Here is a 13,472-nt window from a genome sequence, read left to right as displayed (position 1 = left end):
ACAGGCCCCAATGGGGTCTGTACGTAGCACGACTCTTCTTGCTATATCTATATGTTGTGTTAATTAATACATATCGTCAATGTCTTGGATGGGGACCTATGGCTTTGGTTTGGTGAAGTGACTATAACTTGACTTTATGTTTATTTAATAACAAATTAATATGTTTGTAATTTAGATGACTACTTATCTCAATTAAAAGTAATTTAGAGATGACAATGCACTCTGTAAATCTTAAAACTTGCTTAAGATATTATTAAACTAGGAAACCAAGCACCACAATTTTTCTATATACTGCTGTTATATTGGGTGATATGTATTGGTTTAATGTTGGCTGAGTAACTTATAATTGGCTGCTGCTTGTGTTGGAATTTTGTACATGCTGTCTAGATGGTTGGTTAGACTCTATTTTCTTCACTTGTTATAAACTTTTCACATGCTTTTATTTTCTTTATTATTATTTTTGTTTACTTATAAAAAAATTCTTTATTAATTTTTTGGCTTAGGGCTGTCCCTCTTCTTTACTCCCAGTTGGCTTTTGTGCAATTTATCAGTTTTTTTCTATATAACTGATCTGAAGCTAAACAAATGATACCTGTTTTAGCTCACTCTAATACATGTTCACTCATCCTATGTTTCAGCCTTGCAAGATAAAGCTATTGAAGTTGATGATGGAGTACATAGGCTTTTCAGATCAAATTTATGATGACCAATCAGGCAATTATGGGCCGAAGTAGACATGTAAGACCCAGACACTGTCAGGCCAAGCACGTGGAAAACATTTCCAGAAATTATTGCACGGGTTCACGCCATTTCTTTTCTTTCCTTTTTCATGCACGTTCCATTTCCCTTTGTTTTAGGTTTGTTTTGTTTTCTATTTTTAGCCTATATATATGTTATGCTTTTCTCAACCCTAAATTCATTGCCGCTGCCCTCTCTTCACGCTTCAGCCATCCAAACACTTCTGAACATCCACTCCCCTTTGTGAACCTTAGTCCAGAACCGCACCACCACGCAACCAGCCATCGTGTCTCTGTAAAACACCAAACCGAAGGGCTCGATTTGCACCTAGTAAACCGCCACCCCCAAAGCCAATCCACGTGCCACAACTCCTACAAACTCAGTCTGTGCAGGTTCCTCAACCACTCTGAGTTCACCACCTAAGCCGTGTGCCACCGTCCCTCCGAGTCTTCCGTCCGGTTTCTCAGCTATCGGTAAAGACCATGACCCTTGTTTTTACACCAAGAAAAAGAGGAGTTTTCCTCCATCCGTGTGCCACCAACTTGCCAACCCACACCGCCAGTCGTCGTCGCACAACCCTCTGGCCGCCGCGCGCCACCTAGATCCCTCAGTAAGCCACCAACCTCCCTCATAGTATCTGCCTCTTACGGCTTACTCTCCCTCTGCCTCTTCTCTCGCTTTTGCTCTCTTTCTCTTAATTTCAGCTCTCTCTCTCTGTCTCTCTCTCTCTCTCCCTCTCTCTCCCTGTGCGACGCCGTCAAGGGCATCACCACCACCTTAGCCTAATATCCGTCACGCTCTCGCGGTGCCACTGCTTGAGTTTTTCCGTGGGTATGACCTCGCCATCGCTCACGTTTTTATTTCCTCTACTAGTTTTCATTTTTGTGTTGTTGATTAATGACTACTTAAAAAGGAAACTGGGTGGTCTCGGGTGACTTGTTGATGAAGGGTGTTATTACCATTTTTGCCCTTTTTGATTTAGAACATCAACTAATTTTATATTCTTGCAAATTAAAAACATGGACTGCATGTGATTCTCATATTTTTAAACAAAAGTAGGAGTTTCTACTCATAATGATTTCGACATAGTTGTGTATTTAGTATTATAAATTATCGTAAGATCTCAATCGTAAATAGGTTAGAATTTAATGCTTTAGTTGGAGTTACTAAGTTAGATATTGATGAATTTAGACAATGATGTTGGTATTTAAAGAATAATGAAAATTTTGGGTTTTGAGGAATTTCAAATAGGTTATTTTAGAAGTTTAGGCCTGAATATCGAAATACGAGATTGATTGGGAAATTATGGAAATCTATGTGATTATCTTATAGGTGACGACTAATTTTGTTCGGCATTGTTGAGAAAATTTCTGAAAAAGCTAAAACGTCCAGGTAAGCGGGGTTCTTATGCTAGATTTGCATAAAAAGAAATGAACTGGGGTTGGTTTATAAAAATGTGCCTGTTGTTTTAAAAAGAAAAAGTGAAAAACAACCTCAGTATATGTTTTGCATTCACTCATGAGATACGTATGAAAGAGAAAAGAATTATTTTTGACATTAAATGTGTAGACATGAGCAATATTTGACAAGTTTCTGAGATATGCAAAAGAGCGAATATGATATCATAGAGATTTTTATGCATGTGGTAAGAAATGATTTGGATCTGTTTTTGATCAAATTGAAATGATATGAATATGTTTCGCACGTGTTTTGATATGATATAGATAAGATAAACCTTCGGCATACTTATCTGTTTTGAATCTGATTCTGAATATGGTTTTGATATGATGATATGGTTCACGTGATATGGTTGATACCAACAAAATATGATATAACATGAGTGCACCCACTTTGGAAACCAAGTGTTCTTTCCTGTGTGCACACTTGGGGCTCCGAGATTGAAAAATGGGAAGTTTCACAACATGATACTGTCTGGTTTGGCCACCGGGGATAGCACAACCCTACCACGGGGGTTAAACATGGTATATGATACGATATGATATGATATGATAAGATGAAAATGTTCACTTATGTTATGCCAAAACGTTTTTTTAATATGAAACGGATAGTTAAATATGAACAGTTGGTTTTTGAATATGAAAATGGTCTTTGAATATGAAAATGGTCTTTGAATACGAAAAGTGTCTTTAAATATAAACAATTAATTTTTGAGTATGAAACGTCTGAAAAGTCACTCTGATTTTTCTGATAACACGTTTATGATATCTGCATATAAAAATGAAATATTTTGGTTCTGCATACTGAATTTTCTGAAAAAGACTCATGTTTACATACTGGTATATTATCTTTGCTTACTGAGTTGTTGATATCTCATCCCTTATCTCTACAATATTTTTCAGATAATTTGAATGTTCCAGTTGAGAATCAAGAATATGGAGCATGGGTGAGAGGAATTAAGAATGATGGTTTAAGCATAGAAGATTTATATGAGTATTGAGAATTTTTATTCAGTAAGCTAGTTGTGCTCTGATGATATGATTTGTTGGGAGGTTGATGTTTATATTGAGACTTTATATTGTCTTAGAATAATTATACTAGAGTATTTGATGTGAATTAATGGGTATTACATATGATAGAGAAAAATTAGAGTATGTACTATGTGGATGAAAAATGATTTTTAGGTGACATGAGTTAACTCTCCGGACCCTCAGGGACGGATTGTTACAAGGCATACAATGAAGCAACTGCCATGCAAGGCGCATTAAACGGTGCATATATCTCTTTTGTATCAACAATGAGAGAAATGATCTCGCATGGTATAAAAATTTTGCTACAACTGAAAGCAGTATGCTGAGGTCGAGGAGGAGAGTGCCGCATCTTCACTTGATAGCCAAAGGGCTGTCCTGTTCTTACTCCTCTTCCTTACACCATGCCACCCATCTCCGGCCTAATACACCACAGCAACTGCAACAGCAACTACTAAAGCAGTTGGTCTCTCTGTTACAAAAACACTCATCGAGCCGCCAAGCCACCCAACAAGTCCACTCTCACTTCATTACCTCTGGCTTTCTACACAGCCAGCAGTCCACATCCTATATCCTTCTCCTTGTTAACACTCTGCTCCGCTGCTATTCCCTCGGCCAATTCCCTCTAGAAGCTCTCCTGCTTTACAAAAACCTCAACTATCTTTCCTTTGACAGTTTCACCTACACTTTCCTACTCCATACCTGTGCTAACTTACACTCTATCTTCTCAGGACTTCAACTCCATGCTCTCGTCGTCAAAGTTGGTTTTCAGTCCCAAGTTTATGTCCAAACTGCTTTGGTATATGCATATGCAGTTTGTGGGTCTTTAGTTGAAGCCATGCATGTGTTTGACGAAATGCCTAAGAGGAACACGGTAACCTGGAATGTCATGATCTCCGGTTTGGCGAAATGGGGTCATCTCCAACTTTCTCATTCTCTCTTCGATCAGATGCCTACTCGGACTGTTGTGTCATGGACAGCTATCATTGATGGGTACACACGCATGAATCGGCCCGATGAAGCTTTGTCTTTATTTCGAAGAATGGCTATTTATGAAGGTATAAAACCCAGTGAAATCTCTCTCCTTGCCATTTTTCCGGCTATATCAATTGTGGGGGCCCTTAAAATCTGCCAATCGGTTCACACTTATGGGGAGAAAAGAGGATTTAATATATCTAACATACGCATTACAAATTCTCTCATAGACTCATATGCAAAATGTGGATGCATAAAGAGTGCATCAAGATTGTTCGAGGATACGTCTGCCCAGAGAAAAAATCTGGTGTCTTGGACATCCATAATATCTAGTTTTGCAATGCACGGCATGGGAAAAGAAGCTATGGAGCGTTTCGAAAAGATGGAGGAAGTTGGAATGAAGCCGAATCGGGTAACTTTCTTGAGTCTTTTAAATGCCTGTAGTCATGGCGGACTGGTCGAGGAGGGGCTAAAATTTCTGAACAAAATGCTAAATAGTTATCAAATTGTGCCAGATATCAAGCACTATGGGTGTTTAATAGATATGTTGGGGAGAGCAGGGAGGTTAGAAGAAGCGGAGAAGATGGCATTGGGGATACCTGTCGAGATTCTTAATGTGGTGATTTGGAGGACACTATTGGGTGCTTGTAGCTTTCACAATAACGTTGAGATGGGTGAGAGAGTCACCAGCAAGATATTGGAGATGGAAAGAGAATATGGAGGGGATTATGTGCTCATGTCCAACATCTTTGCAGGTGTGGGGATGTTTGGAGATGCTGAGAGGCTGAGAAAATTGATGGATAAGAGAAATATCTTCAAAGTTCCAGGCCACAGTTTGGTCTGACTGAAGGTGAAGATGTGGGGATGTTTGGAGATGCTGAGAAGCTGAGAAAATTGATGGATAAGAGGAATTTCTTCAATATTCCCAGCCACTATTTGGTCTAACTGAAGGTAAAGATGGATGATCACGTCTAGACAGATTCTCCTATATCCAAATGCTGGGGTGATAAGGAAATTGCTTGATGCCATGACAGATATCTCATCCAGAGTGCTTTTGTGTCGTTGTAGACTGCCTCTCATGGGGTCTCTTCTCTTAACCTTCTCTTTTTGATTGGGTTAATTTTGGGAATCTGCATAAAAAGAGTGTTGTTATGATTTTATTTGCAGGATGAATTGGATTTCTGCAAGAAACAGGAACCAAAAGGGCCTCACTCCTGGACTTGCTGAGGATGAACTCTTTCAGAGGGAATCTATTTGATTTTTCTTCACTTCTACTTTCATGGATCGCTTTTATTTTGTCTGGCTATGGTGAGAACAAGTTCAAGGATGATCCATAGCTAAAGCAGCAAGACCAGAAGAACTTTGTCCAAAATGATTACATGTGCTACAACACTAGCAATCTAGTCCTAGTAACCAATACCAATTCCCATTTTATATCTTCAAATCACAACCTAAAAATCCCACTTTCTGCTGTCAGGAAGGAACTTGACAGTGCCCCATCCTTTTTTACTCTTGCCATCATGGTGGGATTCCAGTATTTTGGAAAATCAATCTTGCCTTTGATCCAGGAAGTTATTCAACGCTGTACGTGGGTTATAAAAGATGAAAAAATATATTCATCATCTTAATTCTTATCATTCTTTTATCATCTCATGATGTGATATTAGATAATAAGAAACTTACTCATAAAAGATGGGCAAGACCTTTTCAGGTTTGAGGTTTGGTTTAGAAAAGAGAATTTTAGCTGAAAAGGAAAAGGCAGAGTTAATCCAGCAGAGGGATCTTAAAGTTGCTGATATGACATCTTTGGTTGGAATATGGACAGGCTGCAAGATTATTCTGTGACTGGAGTTAGCTGAATAATTCAGTGGCTCAATTTAGTGGGCTTCCTTTTGATCTAGTACTCTACTATCCCTTCTTTTCAGCAGTAATCCTTTGTTGAGTGTAGTGCCTCCTTTGTGTGGAACTAGCCTTTGTTAGGTCATGCAATCGTTTTTTGGAGAGCAGTAACTCGATTTCAACTGTTGATGCAATATTCCGATGGACAACATAGTCGAATGGCCCATAATAGTACTTGGACGTTGATATGGTGCTCAGGTATCTAGAGAGAGAGAGAGAGAGAGAGAGAGTATAGAAGTGCCTTTCATTTTAGAACGATGTTACGTCCACATAAGATTTTTACAAAAATCCCTTACCGAACACTACAAATTTTTTTTTAATTTTTTTTTTATATCTTTTCTTTCAATATTTTTTTAAACTATTTAAATATTTAAAAAAAATAAAATATTCATTTAAAAATACTTGCTTAATCATTAAGTAAAAAGAAAAAATTAAAAAAAAATTGGTAAAGAATTTCGGTAGGCATGTTCTGTGGGCATAGTATTTTCCCTTTATGTTTGTAGTGGTTTTATTCCTTGTTTAAAATAGGCGAGCCCTACTTAGTCATTTTCACTTTTTTGCATGTCAGCCAACCTCTTGACTTTGTCTCTTCATTTTATTCCTAATAATGGGTTGGATCTTAGTTCATTTCATATTCAACGGTAATGAAATTACTTTCAAAATAAGGTTAATCCTTTTAATATTTACTTGTTATAGTTCAATTTTGCGATATGGCATGTATAATATAGGTTGTTTGATCTGTGTGTATTTCCAAGAGTCTTTTTTGCTTATAGATAAATGGAAACATGGTAAAATAGATAAATATGATCTAGACTGAGAATTTCCTTGACTAAAGTTGGTTGTTACTAGCAAAAACAGATTTGAAATTACAAAGTAAACATATCTTGTAATATTTTCTGCATGGGTTTGTATAAGTTTATCTTTAATTTTTTCCTTGATGCATATATTTTCTCTGACAAAATTTAGTCATATTAGGAGATATTGCCTCGAGGTTTTTCTTTTTCAAATATTGGCATCGGCTTATTCTTGATGATGGTGCTTTAAATCCAGTTAAAAATCAAGAAAAATGTAGTAAGTGCTGGGTTTCTATTTTTATTTTTAAAGCTCATTAAAATCGCAGCTAGTGGTAATTTCTCCCAAACGAGCTGGTTAATATAAGTCATTGGAGTCTTAACGACATGAATGGGGAAGAATCATCCACGTAACTCATGAAGGAGAAAGAAGAAAGCCACTCAGCAGGTTGACTTTCCTGAAGTAAGCCAATCTTTTGTTGCCATTAATTCAGGAAGCACAATGGCACCAGATTTTCTCCAATCCTCAGCATCAGGCGTCTTGAATCTATCCAATAGTAATGCATGCATCCCCAGAGTCTTTGCTGGCACATAGTCTTTGCGCATGCTGTCCCCAATATGCAGAACTTCTTCCGGTGCAATATTTCCAGCTCTCTTCAGCACAATTTCGTAAATCCTTGGGTCAGGTTTCTCTACACCTTCGAGACCAGAAAACACTCCAAAGTCCCATTCAGATCCCTGAATAACACATTAGACTTGACAAGATCAGCATTTCTAGTCTAACATCCAAAGTCCCATGCAGACATGAATTCAACATCAAATAACTTGGTCAATATATGAAAGAACAGAGATATATAGTGATGTTACACTTGTCTGCATATAGATGCATGTACGGAAGATAACAATGAAGCAACAGCCAAAAAATTACCACTCTTCACTAAAATTTCTAAGAAAGCTTGAAGTGATGTGCATTGATATCGACTGTAATATATAATTTTTTAAGTATCAAAACGTGCTCCTATAAAGCCACGTCATCGTCACCCAATTTATTGACTATGGAAGCTTAATGGTCTGCACTATCTCCCAACTCACAAGTTTTAGAAGTTCAAATTTAGAGAACTGTCTGGCATTTCGAGTAGAGAGTAGAGAAGAAATCTGAGGCTTTTGGAAAAGGAAGCTTTTGGTTTAAAATTTGTAAAAACATTCAGAACATTTCGACTCCCACCCCAAATAATCTTATGTTGATCATGTGAACAAAGATAAACGGTGCAACATCGTTGATACGGGACAAAATTAGTGTATTAAAACTACAACAAGCCAGCAATTCCACCATAATAAATGAAAGTGTCCACAATTGTGGTTTGATAATGATCAGCTGTGTCGGTATCAGTGACAGTTTGAAATATTACCAGTTGGTAGATTTGCATACCGATGCTACATCCAATGTCTCTGACACTTCAATTTTAAGATATACTAAATAAGAATTTTGGAACCAGAATCCAAAACAGAATGATTTCTTTACCTGGTTGATATTCATGGCTGGAAGAATCACATCTCGATACCGATAATCTGAATTACTAACAATCCCAACTTTAATCCCCTGCTCACGCACCCATCTTAGAAATGGTTGGGAGTCTGGAAAGAGAGTATAAGGAGCAGATGAACCAAAAGATGCATATATGCGTCTGAACACCTTCTCAAATGTATCCTCGTCATAGTCATATCCAGCCTGTAGGAAAAACAAAACTTCCATTATAACTTCCTAACGAGAAAATTATAGAATTGCATATTTATGTAAAATTGTGAGCCAAAAAGCACAGTTTTACTCAGTCTCATCATCTTCCCTCCCCCTACATCAGGTTAAGAAGGATTCATTTTGTACACTTACTTTTTTGGAGCATAATGCATATACCACCATACCATGATGTAATATGAAATGATTAGCAAAAAGATAGTCAGCAATATAAGCAATGCATGATAAGGCACTGCCTCATCAGATTTCCTTACCCTGACAAAGGAGTCTCTCACACACGTCCTCCACCACACTATGTTGGGCATTTTCGTGGCATACCCAAAACAAGGATGCTTTTTGGCCATGTCTTTATAGGCAAGTTTGAAGCCCTCATGCACACGTTTGTAGTCAGGGCATGGCAGCCCAACAGATTTGGCTGCCATGCAATAGTAGTCACCAAGTTCCCCTTTGTAAGCTATCAAAGTACCAGTAACATCCACGGTGATACACCGTAATTTTGGCAATATTGACATTATAGCAGCAGCCACAAAGCAGATTCCTGGATTGACGTTTAATGGGTTTTCAGAGTAGCACTTGTTGCAAACAGTTCAAAGGCTGAGCAACTCCAGCCATTTCCACAATCCAGCATGCACAGAATTTAATCAGTTCTTTTTTTTTTTTAGGTAGTAGCATTGGAAAAGAAATCCAACTCAGTGTAAATACTAAACATTTTTTTTCTTTACTTGATTAAAATTGTTCTGTATCAGTGACCGAGTTTGAGACCAAGGCCTCTCCAAGAAAACATAGGATCTGGGTAAGCATGCATTTTCTTTTCCAAATTTTAACTTTTGTTACTTAGTTCATTTAGTAATGATCAAAGTACAATGAAAGTTCTTCTGACTAAGTAGCTCAATGACTCGAAATGAAAACATATAAATGGAGTAAAAGATAGTCTGGACTAATTTCCTACTACTTATGTGCTAAATATCGGCACTAAGATGGTTTCTTTAGATTTTTCAGTTCTAACCTTCTCCAAATTAACTTACTATAACGGCTCAAGATATGCTCAAGCCACATATAGGCTTATACTCTATGGACCAGTTAAGATTACAATTGGAGCCCCTTGGAAACATTATATACCATAAGAACTTCTCCCTCACAGGCAATGTTGGATCCTAAACCACCAGCTTATATTCACTTCGAGATATAACTCCCCCTTTTTATCTTATCTCCTCCTTAGGCCATTCCGTTGTAGGTTGCATAACTAAAATTCCACACTTCTGGTTGGGATTGTGTTTGATACATTTTTAATGATCCAAGGACAGTCTGAACCACATTTGGGCCTACACTTGAAAAAACTAGACAAGGTTATAATTGGAGCCCCTTAGAATCATTATAAAGTGCAAGAACTTCTCCCTTGCAGGCACTGTGGGATTTGGTTTTTTTTTTTTTTTTTTTTTTTTTTTTTTTTATTGGTAATCAAAGTATTTTATTCATAAAAGTAGGTAAAACCCAAATATACAGGGAGTATACATGAGAAATACCTAACTAGAGTTTACAAACGATAGTAAAAAATCATGGACACTTTAGTCCATTACAAACAATGGCCCCACCCATGAAAACAATGTTTCAAAGAAAAAGACTTTCAGCTCCTCCATTGTCTTCTCGCTGTTTTCAAAGCTTCTATCATTTCATTCCCGCCATGTACACCAACACATGCATATAGGGACCATTTTTCAGATTGTTGTGACTTGTGAATTCCCTAGGAAACCTCTCCAACTAGCTAGAAGCACTGTGGGATTCTATTCACCAACTTCCATACTCAATCCCAGGTATCACACTTATTGTCAGATATATAGTCTAATCTTTTACTTAAAATCATTTCTCTAAAATCATTGGCCTCAAGGGTTGGAAACAGATTTTCAGTTCCTCAACATTAGTCCTAACAGGATGTATATCAATGAGGTGGTCAATCTCTTTCTTTTCCTCAATCAGTTCACGAACCTGCCAATTCAGTTCCCAATCTTTAACTCAGGGCTAATTTCTGCATTGTATGATCAGTCGGATTGGTACGATTCCTGTTTGTTTATTCTCTGGTTCACTGCTTTAGGTATCAGCACTATGTAACTAAGCTTCAATTGTTAGTTTCTTCACCGCCTAGGTTTCAAAAGATGAATTGAGTCTGCACATTTATCAATCATGGCCCTCTGATTTCTTACAATCCATCAATTTAAAGCATAATGGGTTTCCTTTTCTTTCTTCTTATTCGTTTTTCCTCTTATGAAGGAAAAATAATAAAGTTATATTGTGGGTCATGATAGATGAAATTATTTAACATCATGTCCAAATCTCTTTAGACTAAAGACCTGGTCATATAAAGCAGTCCTAGTACCAGAATCCAACAGGAATACAACTCCACACAAGCTGTTCTCGTTTGTCTCCATGCACCATTTAATAAGAATATAACATCAGTCCATTCCAACTAAGAATGAGATGCATATGCATTTCAACATTTGTCTCCTTGTCCTAATTATTGATGAATCTTTAATTTCTAAGCTAACCAAATGGTGAAATCGAAAGGCAAATGGAATCAGAAATGTTAAAAACTAAGGGGTTCTATAATCTACAAAGACTATGTAATCTGTATTACTAGGACCCGACCAGGGAAGATAGAAAGACTATCAACAACAGATTTAGATATGTTCACAAAACCGTTCCCCCAATCTTTACTTTGGAGAGTTGCCACGTCCCATTCAAAACAGAAATCTTGTAAACAAGTTCGCAGATGCATAGATCTACAATCACCAACTCTGAAGGGAAGCCTCTAAAATGACAATATAATGAGCATTGTTTGGGCACATAAATACCATAAGAAACAGAGAGAAATTCAGCAATAATATATCAAACTCTCATCTACCTCCTGAAACTTCATGCCTTGCCAATCCTTTTATAGAATACCAAGTAAGAAACTAAGTCATACCATAATTTCCCCCTCAATTATGCCATAACTAATGCCATTCTCATTGCAAGTGTAAAACACCAATAAAATGAGATAAACTCAAAAGTGAAATACATTGGGCTTCAAAATTTTCTAGCACGTGTCATACAAGCTCTACAAAGCTATAGCATATTTTTTATGGCTTAACAAACAGATATCCCATCTAGGAAAATTGGCAAAGACTGTTGGTGAACTCAGCTTTCAATGGGTTTTAAGGCAAAATAAAGTTACTATCTGTCTACTAGAAAGTTTAGAATTGAGCATAGGGATGTCAATCCTCTTATCCCAAATCACAGATTATATGAGTTTCTCACTATGTCACTTTTTTAAACCAAAACTCTTATTAGTTGTCATGTGTTGTTTTAATATTGAAAGACCATTATCCGCTACCATAGATTTTCAGGGTGGACTTGGTTTTAAGTGAATATATTATTGGCCTTAATTTTCAAATCCAACAAAGCAGCTTTAATAACAAACAAAAATCACCCACCATCTTCAGGCTTACATTACATCACATATATGTGCATAGAGCAGAAAAAGAGCCAGAACTTGTATGAATTCTCATTTAGGAAAAAAAACATACTGATTTCTTCTTTTAATTACCAAACAGTGAGTTGAGATGAAAGTTGAATAAAATATTGTTAGAATATTATTTTTTAATATTATTATTGTTTTGGGATTTGAAAAAGTTGAATTGTTTATTGTATTTTATGTGGAAATTCGTGAAAGTTATAACGATGAGATGAGATAAGATGAGACGGGTTGAGAGTGTTTCTCAATCCAAACTGAGTCACTCTAGGCTTTCACCAAAATTATTTTCTGTTTTTGCTCAAGTTTTTTTAAGTGTTTCAGTAAAGGAGTAGGGAGCTTCCAACTCGAAAATGCTCAGAAGTTTTCAATATTTTAGCTAATCAAAAGTCCGTGACAATATCAATATACACAAAGAGAAACACACGAACTTATGTACAAAATAATATACCACGAAGAAACTACAAATCTTCAACTAAACTTTTGAATACCAACCTGTCACAAGTTTATAGGATATTTTAGGATAATACTAAGCAATTGTAAATGATATTTTAGGATCAGTTTCACTCGCATCAGTACCAAGACCTAGCAAATTTTTTTCACCCAAGTGGTCATTACCCAAATCTGCTGAGCACCAAATAACACACATCCAACATTGAAATCGCTAAGAGAAAATCAAATCTCACATAATCTAAACAGGGCCATCATTTCCAACGTTCATGAAAACCCAAATCAGCAAACACATCAAGAGTTCAATCGAACTAAAAAAAAAATGAAGAAAGAAAAGTCAGAACTCGGTAAACAATGTACAGACCACAGTTCATTTCTAGCCATGCTTATCATCAACAGTACAACTGAAAAAAATGTAACTTTACGGCATAACAGACCACAAAAACGAACAAAACATCATCAACAGATACGAGCAGAGAGAGAGAGAGAGATAGAGAAACGGGGCTGTAAGATCGGATGGTAGTTGTGCTGACTTAAACTAATCGACATATACAAATACAACTTTCAGAAGCCAAACAAAAAATCATATTCATTAAGATTTTTAAAACATACCCAGAAGCTGCGATGTACGAGAAGTTGAGTTACTTCAGAGAAATGGCACGTCTTGGAGGTTAGCTTCAGCTGCCCGCACGCTCAGACCCGAAAGTTAAAGGTTTATTTTTAAATGAGAGAGAGAGAGAGAGTTTCAGAGGGAGGAGAGGGACCAAAAACGTCTCTGCATCGAGACGAAGCATAAAATTGATTTCCTTGATTGCCACGTATGGAAACGGCAGTTGTTGGGGGCTTAAACTGATGTGTTGTCCTCTTTTCTGGCT

At 36.9% G+C, this 13,472-nt stretch overlaps 2 protein-coding genes across 9 annotated transcripts; one reads left to right on the top strand and one right to left on the bottom strand.

Annotated features, from left to right (window-relative positions):
- Nucleotides 1-3,431: 3,431 nt before the first annotated feature.
- LOC121266071 (pentatricopeptide repeat-containing protein At1g09220, mitochondrial) lies at nt 3,432-6,289 on the top strand. 5 transcript variants are annotated; one of them, XM_041169789.1, is made up of 3 exons: nt 3,432-5,150; nt 5,234-5,282; nt 5,367-6,289. In XM_041169789.1, exon 1 carries the CDS (start codon nt 3,547-3,549, stop codon nt 5,041-5,043), a length of 1,497 nt encoding a protein of 498 aa, XP_041025723.1. In that variant the 5' UTR covers nt 3,432-3,546; the 3' UTR covers nt 5,044-5,150; nt 5,234-5,282; nt 5,367-6,289. The 5 variants fall into 5 exon arrangements, with proteins under 5 accessions (XP_041025723.1, XP_041025721.1, XP_041025724.1 ...); XM_041169787.1 differs by having other exon boundaries at nt 3,432-5,282; nt 5,367-6,099; nt 6,180-6,289; XM_041169790.1 differs by lacking the exon at nt 5,234-5,282.
- A 952-nt stretch (nt 6,290-7,241) lies between these two features.
- On the bottom strand, nt 7,242-13,461 carry LOC121266514 (haloacid dehalogenase-like hydrolase domain-containing protein 3). Of its 4 annotated transcripts, none has more exons than XM_041170362.1 (4): nt 13,210-13,461; nt 8,897-9,180; nt 8,412-8,618; nt 7,242-7,627 (listed from the first exon to the last, which is right to left on the bottom strand). In XM_041170362.1, exons 2-4 carry the CDS (start codon nt 9,152-9,154, stop codon nt 7,331-7,333), a joined length of 762 nt encoding a protein of 253 aa, XP_041026296.1. In that variant the 5' UTR covers nt 9,155-9,180; nt 13,210-13,461; the 3' UTR covers nt 7,242-7,330. The 4 variants fall into 4 exon arrangements, with proteins under 4 accessions (XP_041026296.1, XP_041026293.1, XP_041026297.1 ...); XM_041170359.1 differs by having other exon boundaries at nt 8,897-9,236; nt 13,210-13,460; XM_041170363.1 differs by having other exon boundaries at nt 8,897-9,096; nt 13,210-13,460.
- Between the last annotated feature and the right edge of the window lie 11 nt (nt 13,462-13,472).

The sequence above is a fragment of the Juglans microcarpa x Juglans regia genome, chromosome 5D (assembly GCF_004785595.1).
Source record: "Juglans microcarpa x Juglans regia isolate MS1-56 chromosome 5D, Jm3101_v1.0, whole genome shotgun sequence".
Classification (NCBI taxonomy): Eukaryota; Viridiplantae; Streptophyta; class Magnoliopsida; order Fagales; family Juglandaceae; genus Juglans; species Juglans microcarpa x Juglans regia.
Note: the sequence above shows the minus strand (reverse complement) of the source record. Positions and strands in the feature narration are given on the sequence as shown.

Coding starts and splice junctions, on each gene's coding strand:
- LOC121266071 (XM_041169790.1), top strand. CDS start 3,547: ATGCTGAGGTCGAGGAGGAGAGTGCCGCATCTTCACTTGATAGCCAAA.
- LOC121266514 (XM_041170362.1), bottom strand. CDS start 9,154: ATGTCAATATTGCCAAAATTACGGTGTATCACCGTGGATGTTACTGGT. Junction 8,619..8,896: donor TGAGAGACTCCTTTGTCAGG/GTAAGGAAATCT, acceptor TTTTTCCTACAG/GCTGGATATGACTATGACGA. Junction 7,628..8,411: donor CAGCCATGAATATCAACCAG/GTAAAGAAATCA, acceptor TGTGTTATTCAG/GGATCTGAATGGGACTTTGG.